Below are 16138 nucleotides of genomic sequence, written 5' to 3' on the forward strand. Positions count from 1 at the left end.
ACTGAAAGCCAGGACCGGCGGCTGTAAACAAACTTTATGAGACTATGGGAAACTTGGCCACAACCATGATGAGTGGTTGTCCTGCTAACTACAATCTTCCCAGATCATTGATGTTGCTGGAAAAAAGTGTGCCAGACTAGGCAGGTTCAACCTGTATTTGGTTGAACGTACAAACATTTGCTAGTCATTATATTGTGTCTGCAGTGGGCAAGTATGGTGCTTCCAGCCTTCAAGTGATTGCAACACATCAGTTGGTAAGGGAGACTCCTTTTTACTTCACAGGCGCACAAAGCTGTTGAACATTTCACTTACATTTTGGCTTTCCTCTTCCTTTTTGTCAGCTGGCTTGTCGGACTGCGACGCTGCTTTCCTCCTTTGCACGGGGGTAAAATATAGGAGAAAGTCAACCCTTTTGAAATGCCTTTCCTGCACAAGTCTTCAATTGTCATTTGAAAAGACTGAGTCGTGCCTTGGTGGGGATTATCTTTCATTGCTGTGTAACTTCATTAGGAGAAGACTGAACACGTTGGCTGCATAAGATTTGACCAATGGTAAAGAACCCAAACTAGGCCTCTGTGAAGCAAGATCTTCAGCCAGGGGATCAATATTTTGAGGCTGGGGTCTATACAGAAAAGTGAGGTTATATAGTTTAAAGGAACAGAGCAAGGGAAAGGAAAAAAGAAGGGAAGGAATCCAGCTGTACATGGTATTGAGCAACTAAGAGGCAATTTCTTGCAAGGTATAGGGCTACCTCTATAACACAAAGGACAGATACAGTCCACTCTAGAAGATGTTTTAAGACTGAGCCAGATTATTTCCCCCCTAAAAATCCACATGCAGAGTGGGCTCTCCATGTTCAGAACTCAGCCATTCTGCACCCACCAACACTGACCCACAGAGAGGAATTTGTAGGCCTGAGGATCTGCACATGGGCATGGAGATGCGGGGCTGAGGGAAATGCACATTACTCCCCATTCACCACCAGCCTCAAAGGGCATCCACAGAACAGCTAGTGCTGCCTGGGGACACATTTACATTTCTGCTGTGCCACAGTCTACTGGGTGGGGATGTCAGGCTAGCAATGGGTGAGGGGAAAGGAAGCCAGGAGGAGCCCAGTGCTAGGGCCTGGACTTTCATCTGGATAGTGCTGTGTCTCTGACAGATCTTGGGAGGTTCTGGATGCCCAAAAGCCAATCCAAAGGCAGAAGAATTGTTAAGGCTTCCAATTCCTGGTACCGTCAGCATTCTAGGGCTTTAGAGAAAGTTGAATTAAGAATACTTGGGCCCAATAGGTAAATGGATTACAAATGGCCGTGAATTATAAGCAAGCTTGGAAGGATTTGATTTCTATCAGTAAATAAGGAGAAACAACAAATTCAATGTACAATCAGCTGAAAACATATGTCTATGCAGAAAAATGTAATTGTACTAATAGGCAAAGCAAGAACAAATGCTGCTTGGCAAGCTATCAGAGGTTACTCTAAGGCTGTATGTGTAGACAACTTACATTTTAACAGTTTCAAAGCTTAAACTTTTTGAATCTCAACATCTACTGTCACAAAATATTTTTTGTCTGATTACCATCCCCCCTGCCGCTTTAGTTTTCACAACTGAGAAAATAAAGCTATAAAAATATAAAACTATGCCGAGCCAAACAATGATATTATCTATTGAAATGATAAACAAAAACAAAATTGAGTTCTGCCAAGCCTATTTATAAAAGAACAGTCACATCCTGGCAGAAGGATGGGACAGAGGCTAGTATGTAACCACCTCAGTTCCTATGAGGGACACGGTGCAATTAAACCTAGCAGACTATGAAAGTGGGAGGAGCTTCTGGAAAGGCTGTGGCTTGTCTCCTGCTCCTACATGCACAACATGCACTAGTACTCACTCTAGTGACTGGAAGTGAGGGGACCATGGCCCTCCACCTACCCTAGCTAGCAGAGTCAGCACAAGAGGAATTCTGGCTGAATTAGCCATTGTCGCTCTGGGAGTTCATGCTGCCTTGCTCTTGCTCTTGCCCCTAGAGAGACTTACAAACCTTAATGTTGCTCAGAGGAAAGCGAGCATAGTTCAGTTTCTACTCTCTTTTTCCTTTTAGCACATTAGCCACAAGGATAATGTGACTTTTGGTGAGCGGGAGCATGCACATTTGATTCTCAAGCTCTGCTTTGTGTGTAAAAGCACATGAGAAAACACGCCACATTTCTGCCAAGTTCTGCACCAAGGTTATGGGGGGGAAGTGTGGCTTGTTGGTGGTTTTCATTTAATCATCAGCATAATTCGTCGTGCTTACATAGTGCTGTACATCTCCAAAGCTCTGAGCAAACATCAGTTAATTAATCCTACCAAAACCACTCACCCAACCTCTGCTCACATCATGAATGGAGTCAATCTTGATTTGCACCAGCATAACCGAAAGCAAACTCAGGCCTACTCCATCTTCAAAGCATAAAACCACACACCATGAATTGTCCACCGTGTTTAGTTGTGATACTCTGGGTATGACTACACTACAACTGAACACCAGCAGTTGCTTGTATCATCTGGGCTCATCAGGCTTGGGTTACAAAACTGCTGTATAGCTATCCAGGCTCAGGCAGGATCCCCACAACTACACAGCAGTTTTATAGCCGGTGACATAGGCCAGCTGCAGGAGTTTAATTGCAGTGCAGATTCCCCATAGAGCACCTTTTCTAGACCTGAAGAAGAGCTCCCAGAAAGCTTGAAAGCTTGCTTGTCTCTTTCACCAAATGAATCTGAGTCAATAAAAGATACTACCTCACCTGCCTTGTCTCTTTTATAGACTGTGAGTTGGATGGGAGAGTTGTGTTGTGTGATTATTGCCTGGCAGTTGCAGGAAAATGTACTCATCTGGAGAACAGGACTCTCAATCAGAAATATTCAGGGATGTTTCATAGAATCATAGAAAGCTAGGACTGGAAGGGACCTTGAGAGGTTATCGAGTTCAGCCCCCCTGCCCTCATGGCAGGACCAACTACTGTCTAGACCATCCCTGATAGACATTTATCTAGCTTGATCTTAACTATCACCACAGATGGAGATTCCACAACCTCCCTAGGCAATTTATTCCAGTGTTTGACCACCAACAGTGAGGAACCTTTTCCTAATGTCCAACCTAAACCTCCCTTGCTGCAGTTTAAGCCCATTGCTTCTTGTTCCATCCTCAGAGGCCAAGAAGAATAAGTTTTCTCCCTCCTCCTTATGACACCCTTTTAGATATCTAAAAACTGATGTCATGTGCCCCATCAATCTTTTTTCCAAACTAAACAAACCCAAATCTTTCAGCCTTTCTTCATAAGTCATGTTCTCTAGTCCTTTGATCATTCTTGTTGCTCTTTTCTGGATGCTTTCCAATTTATCCACATCTTTCTTGAAATGCAGCGCCCAGAACTGGACACAATACTCCAGCTGGGGCCTAACTAGCACAGAGTAGAGCGGAAGAATGACTTCTCATGCCTTGCTCACAACACACCTCTTAATTCATCCCGGAATCATGTCTGCTTTTTTTGCAATAGCAGCACACTGTTGACTCATATTTAGCTTGTGGTCCACTATTACCCCTAGATCACTTTCTGCCATACTCCTTCCTATGCAGTCGCTTCCCATTCTGTATGTGTGAAACTGATTGTTCCTTCCCAAGTGGAGCACTTTGCATTTGTCTTTATTAAAATTCATCCTGTGTCCATTTATTCTTTTACATAGAGACTGTCCAGTTTGGCCAATGTAAATTGCAGTGGGGCATTGCCGGCACACAATGGCATATATTATATCAGTAGATGTGCAGGTGAAAGAGCCCCGATGGTGTGGTTGATGTGGTGAGGTCCTGTAATGATATCACTGGTGTAGATATGTGAGCAGAGTTGGCACCGAGGTTTGTTGCAGGGATTGGTTCCAGGTTTAGAGTTACTGTGGTGTTGTCTACAGTTGCTGTTGACAATTTGTTTAAGGTTGGTGGGCTGTCTGTAGGCAATGACTGGCCTACCTCCCAAGGTCTGTAAGAGTGAAGGAGCATTGTCCAGGAAGGGTTGCAGGTCACTGATGATGCGCTGGAGAGGTTTTAGCTGGGGGCTGTATGTGATGGCCTGTGGCATTCTCTTTTTCTCCTTGTTGGGCCTGTCTTGTAGCAGGTGGCTTCTGGGTACACATCTGGCTCTGGTCAATCTGTTTCTTCACTTCCTTAGGTGGGTATTGTAGTTTCAGGTGGTCTTGGACCTTCTAGATCTTTTTATGAACCAATGCCAAGAAAAACAGCTGGGGTGTGAGGCTGATTTTAGATTTAAGTTGTGGTACCTTGCAGCAAAATTAACAGGGCTAGAAATGATAGTGATTTGCGAGACAACATTTCATTCTGGTGTTTCCACTTTCATTCTGAAATCATTACAGCAGCTGCTATCATGGGAACCACCACATCTAGAAAGCAATACTTTGTATCACCTGAAACCCAGTGTTTCAGATACTCTGTCAGCCCTGGATACGGTCCATCCTTCGCATGCACACCTGCACTGAAAAGTAGCTTTGGATGAATTCTGTTGGTCTTGCAATGATTTTTTTTGTATCACGAGTTTTCAGTTTAAAGACTAAAAAGATTTTTTTCTCCTGACTGCCTGTTCTGCAAAGGCAACATGAGACACAAGAGTCAAGTTCTCTTTGCATCTCATAGTCATAGCACAGGTTCTGTGGGTCACAGGAAGTCCTCACTCACACCTGGGGAACAGGGTTCTCGATCAAACTGAATGATATTCCCAGCTGACACCTGGGCAGTGTTGCTTTCAATGGGTCTACACAGGTGGGATTTAGTAAATAATTCTCCTGATGATGCCAAGGTGAACAGAACCTGTGACTCACTTAGTCTCAGCTGTGCTGACTGTGCAGGTCTAACAGGAGTAAAAATTATTTCTTAAAAGAGCATTCACACTGCAAGAGCACGTTGAAATTGAGCCTTCACACTAGAGAGTCCAATTTGAAATAAGAGCAATGATGGGATGCCTCCCTAGATGCCAATTAAGTTATAATTACCTCTACTTAGAGCACAGGGAGTCAATTTCGAAACTGCAAAGGGCGGGGGTGGCGGAGTGTCAGCAAAAGTCATTCATGTTGGTGGAGTAACTATTTCAAGTTAAATGCCCTGTTATTCCAGAAGAGAATGCTTTGCACTGTGGATGCAAGAGGTTTTTTTCCTGGGGGCAGTGGGGGAAGGAAACCAAAACAGTGCAGACAAGGCCTTAGCCTCTTACTCCCACAGAACCAGCAGGTTTAATTAGAACAGCTCAAGCTGGCCTCACACCATTGCAGCCTAGCAATACATATGCTATTGCTATGTCAAAAAAAGGGTCCACCAGATAAAAGGCACATAAGAACGGCAGCAGGCAGGCTGTTAATCTGCTCTCTAGAGCTACCACAGTACTATGTCCCATGTAGAGTTTTGCCAGTTTCAAAAGGCACTGGTGCTACCCCTTTCCTGGTAGCTACTGAAGGCATATTGTTCCATGGTCTGTGACTGCACTTGTTCTTGTGTTTACTTTAGGACAAAGTACAAACCTTTTTGCCAGTAATTTATTCATTTCTTCCATAAGTCCTCCTCCTCCTCCTCCACTACTTGTTCGATTGGCATCGCTCTTAGAGGCCCCACTGGGGCTGGAGCCTCCTGAACCATCTTCTGGCTTAAGATACAAATTGACATTTCAAATCACCAGAGGAATTTATTGTAAGCCCCCGCCCTTTCTGACTTGTTTAGATAACCAGTAGGAGCAAAGCACCACAATTGCAGCTTGTGGTCAGAGGCAGAAAGCACAATGGGTCAGAATGGACGCAAATGTAAATTGGGTCAAGCCAACGTTAGGATTGGGGAACCCATTGAGGATTTTGTAAATACCGGAGCAAGTGACAAAAAAAACAATAAAATGATTCTGAATTTCTGGTGAGATTATGTAACTCTTATTCCTCAAAGTAGCACCTACTCACACATGGGCTGCACAATCAAGCCTTTATTTGATAAGTCTAGTGTAGTTTTAACTGCTTATCGCCATGGCTGATTGCTTAATACTAGTGAGTGTTCTAGGGGATAGGGTGGAAAGAAAGCAATTCTGTCTTAGTCATGGTATGAGAGATTGATGCAGGCACCGGCTAGTTAATCTTCACTAAGCAGGGAGGATCAAAGTGTAAATTACTGTAAAAACCAGCCAGGAAAGAAAATCTATTGGAAAATTCCCCTATGAAAATTACAGAACCAAACATAAAACTGCTTTAAGGACTACATCTAACGGACAGTGGCCACTTTAAAGGCCTAGCCACACCGAATGCGCAGTTCAGGAAAAGCAAGTGCAAAAATGCCCCTAGTAAATGTGTATATAATTAGGTATGTGAGCGTGCGCTTAACATGTTTAAACATTTGACTGTAGGAGTGAAAACCCGGCCCACTCAAGTCCATGGGAATTTTACCATTAAATTCGATCGGGCCAGGAATTCACCGTACCTGTTTCAAGCACAAATCTTTTCTGCCTTCTTTTCAATAACAACTTGTACAAGCAATCACTTTTCATGTCCATGAAACGGCCACTTACAACACATTTCATTGGGGTTTGTAACGAATGCTGACTATCCATGAAATAGAACTGAAGGTTAAAGAGAACTAGGTCAAGCATTCCTTGTTCTCCAGTAAAGGCCACACAATGTGAAAACCCCAGCGCCATGGTTCTTACCCGTTGTACTCTCCTGAGTTTGGCACCAGCCAGGGCAGCTGCTAGTCCTGACACCGACCCATCATCAGTGCTACCGCCATATCCTCCACCCACTGGCAGTGGAGGTGGGGGAGGTGGTGCTGCTCCTGTAGGCGGAGGAGGTACTGGTGGGGGCGGTGGAGGTGGGGGCCCACTGCATGAAGCAGGAATTATGGCAGCATTGGAAGGATGACCAGGTGGAAGGATGGGACCTGAAACATACAGAAGATGAAATAAGAATAAAGAACAGTCTCTCTCATCTCACATACAACCTGTTCTCTTGTAACTGACAGTTGGGTAAATGAAGGTCATTGCAAGGGTTACCGTACAATCAGAGGAATGACATACAGTGAGTATGCCAATGGTGCATCATCTGCTTTTTAGGTATCAATGACACCTGTGTTCTAATGTAAAACCCCTGTGACACGTAAATACCACCTAGCTCTTCCTTTGCTCAGGCTGCTGTTCTGTCTCAACATCAAGTGCGCTTTGTGGTTCACTGTAAGCCCCTCTCTCCTTCATTTTAACCTACCAGATGCAGGCAAATAAATGTTAAACGCTGTGAATATCAACATCTCACTTCTTAAATAAAATCCTGGACTTCTGCTATATATTTTCATTCAACTGCCCTTTAATGAAAATTGAATGAATGAAGCCTATGCCAGTCTTAGAAAATGAAATGGCAAGAGTCCACTTTCAGCCCCAGTGTGCTTCAACAGAAGCTACTGTGTGCAGCAGCATTGTTCAATGGCCTGACTACAACAGGTTACTGCCTCTGGTATATTTCTCTGATTTATAATGGTACAGAGTGTATATGTCACCAGTGTTGGGTTAGCTAGAATTACTTCATCTCACCAAAGGTTTCTGTGGCTACTCAATTACAAACTCAATTGGGCAACAAACATTAATTTGAAAGAGGTTTTTGTTTATTGGCTTTGAGGGAAACTTGGGAATGATATTGGGACATCAAAGCCTGATTTTCCTTTTTTTTAAAAAAAACATTGCCCCTTGTTGTGGTCAGCGATCTCCTCTAACATTATGGGCACACTGTTACTCTGGCTAGTGCTGGGCACACAGTGCTGTTCCTGCAATGAATTGTAAGTGCCATTAGCAGGACGTTAGCTAGCTCCCTACCTGTTGGGGCCCTGCAAATGAGCTGCCAATTCACTGTGTGCAAGGTGAATTATAGGTGCAAATTTTTACCCACAAAATTAGAGGCCAGACCTGGCTGAAAAATAAATTACAAAATAACTTGATTCAAATATAATGGGGTGGTACTCTGCCGGTGTAAACTGGAATATGGGCACACCTACACTACAAAAGAAATTTGCCTTAACATATGAATTCCAGCTATGAGAATTGAGGTGCTAGAGTCAACGTACCTTAACTCGAATTTCTGGCATGGCCACACCGTGGGAGGTCAATGGGAGACACTCTCCCATTGACTTCCCTGACTCCTCCCGAAAGTGAGGCGTGACAGAGGCACTGGGAGCACCCTCAATGTTTGACTGAGTGCTCCTACTAGATTCACTAAATCAAACCCTGGAAGATTGATCTTCCTGCAAGTATATCCATGCCCTACATGTGTCGAAGACAGACATATAATGACCTACACCAGTTGAGGGCCTAACACAACAGAGGCAGTTGAAATATCTGGAGCAGGAAATTTGTCAGTGAAATAAATATACAAATGTTTTCCAAGTTCTTTAGGCAAATCCATTTACGCACAACTTGGTTATATATACAGAGCTGGGTTCAACTTGCAAAACTGACTCTGGATTTTGAACAGGCACAGCACAGGGCTGTTCTAATTCAGGCATTTTTAACAATATAGACCATATGCAAAATACAGATCCACATGCAGGACTAAGCTACACTAGAAAAGGTTTGCTGATTCAGTATCCTGAGAAACTCTGCTAGTGCAGATGCAACTTGTATGGGTACGTGTTTTTGCAATTATAGCTTATGCTGGTTCCGCAGATGAAAGAAGCCTGACTGGAGAAAGAACTTTTATCTATATCTCCACTAAGGCTTTCGTCATTAGAAAAAAAATTAAAAATATGACACCCCAACTGACATTACTACATTTCCAGAAGTTTCTAAAGCAGATCTATCCTTTGAAAAAAAAATCTCCTTCCTCAAAGAGTGGAATATTTTGATATGAGATTTTGTGTCACCAGTTACAGCACTAACACAGTCTTCCATACTTTTTCCTATTTGTCTGAAATATCTGGTGCAGTGGGATTACGCTTTGATTACTCAAGAGTTTTCTTCCCAAATATTGTTCATGGGGCAGAGCAAACTGGGCTTTCTGAACAAGCAAGTCAAATCTAAAGTGCTTTTAGCTCTTTTAAAGATTATAAGTAACTCAATGCAAGTACTTACTCAAGTGGGAAATGGTTGATGAAGTCATGAAAGGAGGGGTCTTCTTACACAAATTCACCTCAGAAACAGCAGCATAAGGGGGAGGCAATGAAACAATGTGTGATATGGCCTGGTACAATTGCTCTGGAGGATGAGGTGAAGGTTGGGAGGACAGAAAAGAAGCCCGGATAAAGGAACCAGCAGGGCTGGTTATAACTGGTCGTTGAGAGATGGGTACAGTTTCTAAGTAGGAGAAGAAGGACCCATCCACACATTTTACTTGGGTTCTAGAGGAGTTTATAGGAATTTGTGAGGTTAGAGGTTCTTCAGGTTGGCCATTCAGGCCTAGCTGAGGTACATTTGGAGAGCCTTCATGGACTGTTATATCTGTAGATCCCCTGAGTCTGCCATTTTGGACAGGAATCACAGGAAGGACCTCTGCAATATGCTGCTGTGGGACAAAACTCTTCTGCATGGGGGATGTAGCTGTTACTGGAGAAGACGAAGACTGAGGAGAGTGTGAAAGAGAGGAACATCTAACAGGCTGGTGAGGTGTGAATGGAAAATGGGAAGGAGGTTCAGGCAATGGGGACAAAGAGATCTGTTTGATGTTCTGTGCAACAGTCCTGTGGTTTGGCCATACTGGAGAGGAAAAGGAACCCGGGGAGGGTGAGAGCTCGGAGGCAGAATGTCTGTGACGAAGCAGTGGGGATTCTCTGACTCTATTAGAGGATCTGAAAGAGGTTTTACTACTGGAATCGGGGACGGTAGATGCTGAAGAGGCAACGTTGGCATAAGATGGCGGTGGAGGGGCAGCACCAGCAGAAGCACTGTAGTTACTGTAGTCAGGAGGAGGAGACTGGCAGTGGGAGGGGGAAGAAGACACTTTTATCTGAAGGGTAGAAACTAAAAGAACAGAAAAGAAAAGCGAAAAGAATAAAATGGGCATACAGCAAGGAATGAAAACAAGGCAGAATGGTTAGGAGACAAGGAATTAAAATGCAAATGAAAGCAGAAAATAATAACAAAGATGGTGCAGTCATGATTTTAGCAATGTGCAGATGATTGCAATCAAGAGCTGTGCCTTTAAGTCAAAGCAGCGACACATACTGCAGAGACTATAGTTTTTGCTTTGATGTTTGCAAAGCTTCTTCTAACCTGACAAATCATCTCACGTCAGAATTACACACATTCCAAGGACAGTGGCAAGTGGCACTCTGAACATACAGACAGGTACACAGGTTGCGTACAGCATGGAGATGCTCCTATACATGCAGGGTGCTCAGCAGGAAATGCCACTGGCTCACATATCATGCCTATGGTTATGTCTTCACTACCTGGAAGATCAACTTGGGATTCGATTTGTGCACCTAGTGGGGATGCATGAAATCGAACTACCAGGGATCGACAGTCAACAGCTGTATGCCTCAGTCTTGCGAGGAATGAGGGAGGTTGACGGGAGAGATTCTCCCGTCAACCTCCTGTAGTGAGGACAGCCAGATGAGTCAATTGTAGATAAGTTGTTTCCAGCTACGCAATTGCAATAGCTGGAAATGCATATCTACAATCGACTTTAATGTCTAGTGTAGACCTGGCCATTATGTCAAGGTTCCTCGCAAAAGCAGAGCTGTGGTTTTGTTTATTTTTACGGATGCAAAATAGCACACAGCTGTGAGAGCCCAAATGAGGCTATTCTGTATGACTGTCACTGGTTAGATTTTCTGTGGACACAATTGAGCTGCTTTTAAATTAAAAAAAAAAAGCTGTGTGAAAACTAATCCTTTCCAGATTGACCAAAATTCTGGCTTTCTTTGCACATTTTTCACAGATGCAAAAGCCAGATGTTACAGCCACAAACTTCTCTTCCCCACCTCACCATTTAGCAGCCTGACAAGATATTAGAAAATATTTTTCAATCCCTTCAGTAAATACTTCTCCATTAAACTTCCCCAAGCCCTCTCATCTTATTACCCCAACTGAGGGAAGCTCATGGTCAAACTCTCTTCTTTACACACATGGGAAGCTGGAAGAGCCAGGCACAGGCAGCTGATCTCTACACAGGGGGCTCCAATAGTGGCATAGATCCAGAGGAGTGATTCCCATGCCACCCACCCTCTCAGTGGCTGTGTAGAGAGCACGACCAGGCCTTTTCTGCACCTCTACGATAGCAGCCCTTTGCAGGGTGTGTGTGACAGACTTCTGGGGCCTCTGGGCAAGGTGTGTAGGGGAGCCTGGCTCTGCGCTCCCAGAAGAGGCAGCGCCTTGGATGGAAGGGGTGGGGCTGGGGGCAGCCAGCCCTCGGCATTGCTGAGAGCACACCATGCTGCTTCCCCCGTCAGCCAATCCAAAATGCTGCCAGGAGTGCTGCGCAGCACTCCAGCAGTAATTCAAAGGACCCAGGCTCCAGCTGCTGCTGCTCCTATGGTAGCAGCTGGGAGCTCTGGGCCCTTTTGAATTGCCAGGCACTAGAGAAACTACTCCCTTTGCTCCCTGTGTCAGCAGACTAGGCCCCTTGGCGCTGCAAAATTTAGAGCAGCCTTAATACCGCTCAGTCTTAAACCAGTCTCACAGCTAGCCCGTGACTGGATGAGCAGCACTTTGCTTAAATCCACCTTTCCATCTCGTGTTTGGGCCGTGCTGTGTGCTCTGAAGAATTGGCCCTTAAACTCCAAAGCTGAATGCAGTCACGTGCCAATGTATTAGTTTAACTGTCTGCCTGAAAATGCTTCAAAATCTCATGATGATTATAGCTACATTTAGCAGGCCAGTTATTTCTGCAGTAACACCCAACCACCACCATCAGCTAGAGAAGACAAGCAGGGAGAGGAACACGTTTGCACTGTTTATGGATACATTGCATTGTTCAATACATGCCTGTGGTAGAGGTTCTTCTTTCCAGAGATTCCTGGCGCTGTTGCTGCTGCTGCTGCTCCATCACTTGCCTAAAACAATGGTTTTTAAAACATTCCAGTTTTAATTTTACTCTTTTTAGAAAATATTCTCTAAACTGAGATATGAGACAGTCAGAGTTTGCACCCGGGGACATTAATCAGCCCTTTAGTCATAGAGGCTAGACCAAAAGAGCCAGGGTGAATTCTGATCTCATTTACAGCGCATAACAAAAATGGAAATGAGAGACAAAGAGGGCCCTGCTCTTGGGAGCACGTTGCAAATGCTTGTCACAGATGTTTGCAATTCATGTGATAATTCTATAATGGATATTGAAATGCAGAGTAGCCAAAGAATTTCACGTCAAAGAGTACTGCAACGTCTTAAGATTTCAATCCACCATAGCTCTTAAGCACATACTTAACTTTAAGTATATGAGGAGTTCCACTATGGCAATATCAGAGAGGTAGCCGTGTTAGTATGTAGCTTTGAGAACAACAAGAAGTCCTGTGGCACCTTATAGACTAACAGATAGTTTGGAGCATAAGCTTTTGTGGGCAAAGACCTGCTTCGTCAGATGCATGAGTGGGAAGGGGGGCGGTTTCAGAGGGGTATTTAAAGAGTGGGGTCCCAGTAAAAGGGAAGGCTTTGTCAGCTCTGGACCTCTCTTTTACAATAGACCTTGTCAGCTCGGTCCCTTCCTTTTACTTATGCTCCAAAATATCTGTTAGTCTATAAGGTGCCACAGGACTATATCATTAGGCTCTCTAACATGTTTAAGTTAAGCACATGCTTATATACCGTAATGCTATGGGGTATAAGGAATGGCAGTACTGATAAGAATTTAAGGATATTTGATTTGTGTTCTGTGGTTGACTATACATAGCCAACTGCTTCATCAAGCTGTATAACAAATTCCTTTATTACAATCATAGAATTTTGAAGGTGAACAAAGTACTGGACACCTGGTTAACACAACGATCTTGTAATACTTTAAATACCATGAGCCAAATTTTGACCTCAGTTAACACAGTCAACAAGACCAGTAGTTCTTGACAACCTCAATAAGCAATAACCAAATCATTACTCTGCTGAGTTTTTAATAACTTTATGTTCATGAGCAAAGTGTTGATTTCAATATTTTCATATGTAAAGTTTTGTAGGGTTGGTCTCTTGGTCAGGAATCCATAATACAAAGCAACTGATTAGAATAACATCAATGGTATAATAAAGTGTTTCAAAAAATATTCTCCATTTCACTGAGACATGCCGTTCTCCAAATTTCCCACTAGAGGTCCTCTCTTTCACACTAACAGTCCTGGAGAAATAGTCATAAGGGTTACAACTGAGGAACTCTGCTTTTCTGTGATTAACTAACGAACTGAACAGCTCAAACTAGCGTTATCAATTAGCTATTTTAGAAGCTACATCAGTTGTTCTCAAACTGTGGGTGGTGAACCTATTTTAAAGGTGTCACCAGTGCTGAAGCCCGAATCCCAATTCCTGAGACTAAAGAAGATGACCCTGACTTCAGCCCTGGGTGGTGGGGCTCAAGTTAGAGGCTCCCTGCTTGGAGCTGAAGCCTTTGGGCTTTGGTCCCCACCTGGGGTGGAGGATCTGGGATGGACTCATGCTTCGGTCTTCCTCTCCTGGAGTCATGGAATTAGTTTTGTTGTCCAAAGGGGGTTGTGGTTCCATAAAGTTTGAGAAACCCAGTCTACTCAGATATGAACTATCTATTCCAACAAAACTCAAATGGGACTCAGATGAAATTATATTTATCTGATTACACACAGGAAAAAAAATTTTATACTTATAAAGCCAAGCACTCAAAAGTCAGAAAATTCCAGAATTATGGCTGTCTGTGGAACCTTGATTTGGTCTTCTTGTACACATGGATTACGATACTGTCTTTGTTTACATAATCATGTATATTTTCCACAGGACTCCAGCCTAATTCTGTGCATAACTGAGTAAACTTAACTATAGCTCTGTCTGCAATGACTAGGCAGTGAAAGCTTTAAATAGGTTTTCTGTGTTATAATTTATATTCATTGCATTTTTAAATGCCTATATTTGATTTACTGTGTAACTTATGATTTTTAGTATATGTAACAGAACTGTCTGGAAAAAGTTAAATGTTTTAGTTTGCATGACAGACATTCTTAGGTTTAGGCTCCAATTCAAGAGCAATGGATTGCCACATCGATAATTAGGGATATTCATTATGTAGCAATCAATCTTGTGCTAGATTCACAAGAGAAATTACTGAAGTTACTGGCACGTAACTGGCATGTAACTCCTCTATATAAACTTACAGGAATGTAACTAACTTCTCTATATAGAGCTGCAGGGTATGTATTGTATGCAAGGGTACAATTTTTGGAGGGCTAGTAAAGATGTGTGGAAATTATCCTGTAGGTGTGCAGGGAAACACCTTAGCAGATACCAGTAGATGGTTGAAATTGTTGTACCAACACTGTCTTCAGCAGAGCTCTCACAATTTACACCAAGTGAGGATCTATATTCTTTTCTCCACCTACAATCTCCAGTTATCATTTGTCAAGTACATAGTGTACAGCTGAGACAACTGCAACAGCTGCACCTCTGCTACTGCTCCTGTATAAATGAAACACAAAGCATTTTCCTCTTCCTAAATTGCTTGTTACCTTATAAGCGGAAGGAGCTGAAACAGAACAAAAAGCTGTGGAACTGCACAAACTACTAAACTGACTTTTTTTCCCCCCCTCTTGAAAACTGAGCAAGTGCCACAGAAGTCCCAGACACGGAGTCTGGGCAGTATGTTGCATGTCCCCTTGGGGTTCCAGTGCTGGCTGAAACGGAACATCTAGCAGAAAGCTCTCCAACTGTTCCCACTACTGCAGAGGAAGTTGGCCCAGCTGAGAATGGCAAGTTTGTGTACACTCCCCAAAGGAGGGACCCAACACAGACACTTGAATTTCATGCTGGCCCTGGCTGTCTCTTAGCAACTTGGAAGATTCGCCAAGGAAGCACTTCTACAAACATTTACTTACGTGAGCAGAACTTACACCCATAAATTGACACATTTATATCAATGGAACTAAGTAAAGATTATTTTTGAGAGTAAAGATTTGTAGGAGGGGCCTTGTGTACATACTAAGGGCTACTGCTGGAGTATGGTACTACTCAGTAGGAGTGGTCAGACTCAGCCCTGTAAGTTTAGAAAACAAACAATCTATGTTGTGTTTAAAACAGTGACATAAAATCTTCTAGTCAAATGCATTTTGCAGTTTTTCTCATTTGCATTTTCCCTGGCCACTCAAAAGTTTAGGATAACATTTTCAAACTTCCTGTTAGGCCTTTGGCTGTTCTCACTGTGCCAGCATAGTTGAAGCAGGAATTCTCCCTTAATGTAGACACACTCGTACCAGTATAAAAATGAATCTACTGGTGTAGCCTACACTGGTTCAGCAAAAGAAAACTGAGATATACTGGTTTAAAGTGTCTTATACCAGTGTTACTGCATCCACCCTATTTTTATTCCCTTGCTGACATAACGGTGCTGGTAAAACTTATGTGGAGGCAAGGCCTTAGGCTAGGTCTACACTTGCAGAGTTTTTGTGCTGTTACTTTCTCTGGTGACAGTGAACCAGTAAGAGAAAAGCGCAGGTGTCAGAGTGTTTACCAGTGCAGCACTTCCATTGCTGGTGAGAGCAGAGCCCTGGGGGCAGCTCTTCCACAGAGCAGCTTTCTCCTTTTTGATGACAGGTCTTCTGAAAAAAGAGGGTGATTGTGGGGCAAGCTAGGTACCTGCACAGCCCCTCTTGCCAAACACTGATCAGCTTCAGTAGCTCAGCACTACTTCAAGCCGGAGGTCATTTGTTCCATGGAGCAGCCATTGTCACTGGACCAGATAAGTGAGTGCTCGCCAGGGAAACAAGAAGGGGAATTTCAAAGTTCCAGGGGCATTACCTGGGGGCAAGGCAGATGTTTGTTTAGCTGGCATCAGAGCAGCAGAGCTGTTGGCCAGAGTGGTCACCTAAGCACTTGTGGGATATCCTGGGAAGGCTAAAAGCTCTGTGAACAGCAAGGATATGTCTTCACTTGCACGTCTCCACAAAAGCATCAGTGGTAAGAGCTGTATGCCTCTCGGGGAGGTG

General features: G+C 43.5%; 1 protein-coding gene across 8 annotated transcripts in view; it reads right to left on the reverse strand.

Moving 5' to 3' along the window:
* EVL (Enah/Vasp-like) overlaps positions 1 to 16138 on the reverse strand; it is a 213035-nt gene that overhangs the window by 11653 nt on the left and 185244 nt on the right. For 5 of the 8 annotated variants that reach the window (XM_074996521.1, XM_074996520.1, XM_074996523.1 and 2 more), the window contains 5 exons: positions 11982 to 12049; positions 9129 to 10013; positions 6726 to 6955; positions 5566 to 5687; positions 313 to 373 (listed from right to left, as the gene is read on the reverse strand). In XM_074996521.1, coding sequence (XP_074852622.1) covers positions 313 to 373; positions 5566 to 5687; positions 6726 to 6955; positions 9129 to 10013; positions 11982 to 12049 — 1366 coding nt within the window. The remainder of the gene's footprint in view (positions 1 to 312; positions 374 to 5565; positions 5688 to 6725; positions 6956 to 9128; positions 10014 to 11981; positions 12050 to 16138) is intronic. The other 3 variants (XM_074996525.1, XM_074996526.1, XM_074996527.1) reach the window with 1 other exon arrangement.

Source organism: Carettochelys insculpta, chromosome 6 (assembly GCF_033958435.1).
Source record: "Carettochelys insculpta isolate YL-2023 chromosome 6, ASM3395843v1, whole genome shotgun sequence".
NCBI lineage: Eukaryota > Metazoa > Chordata > Testudines > Carettochelyidae > Carettochelys > Carettochelys insculpta.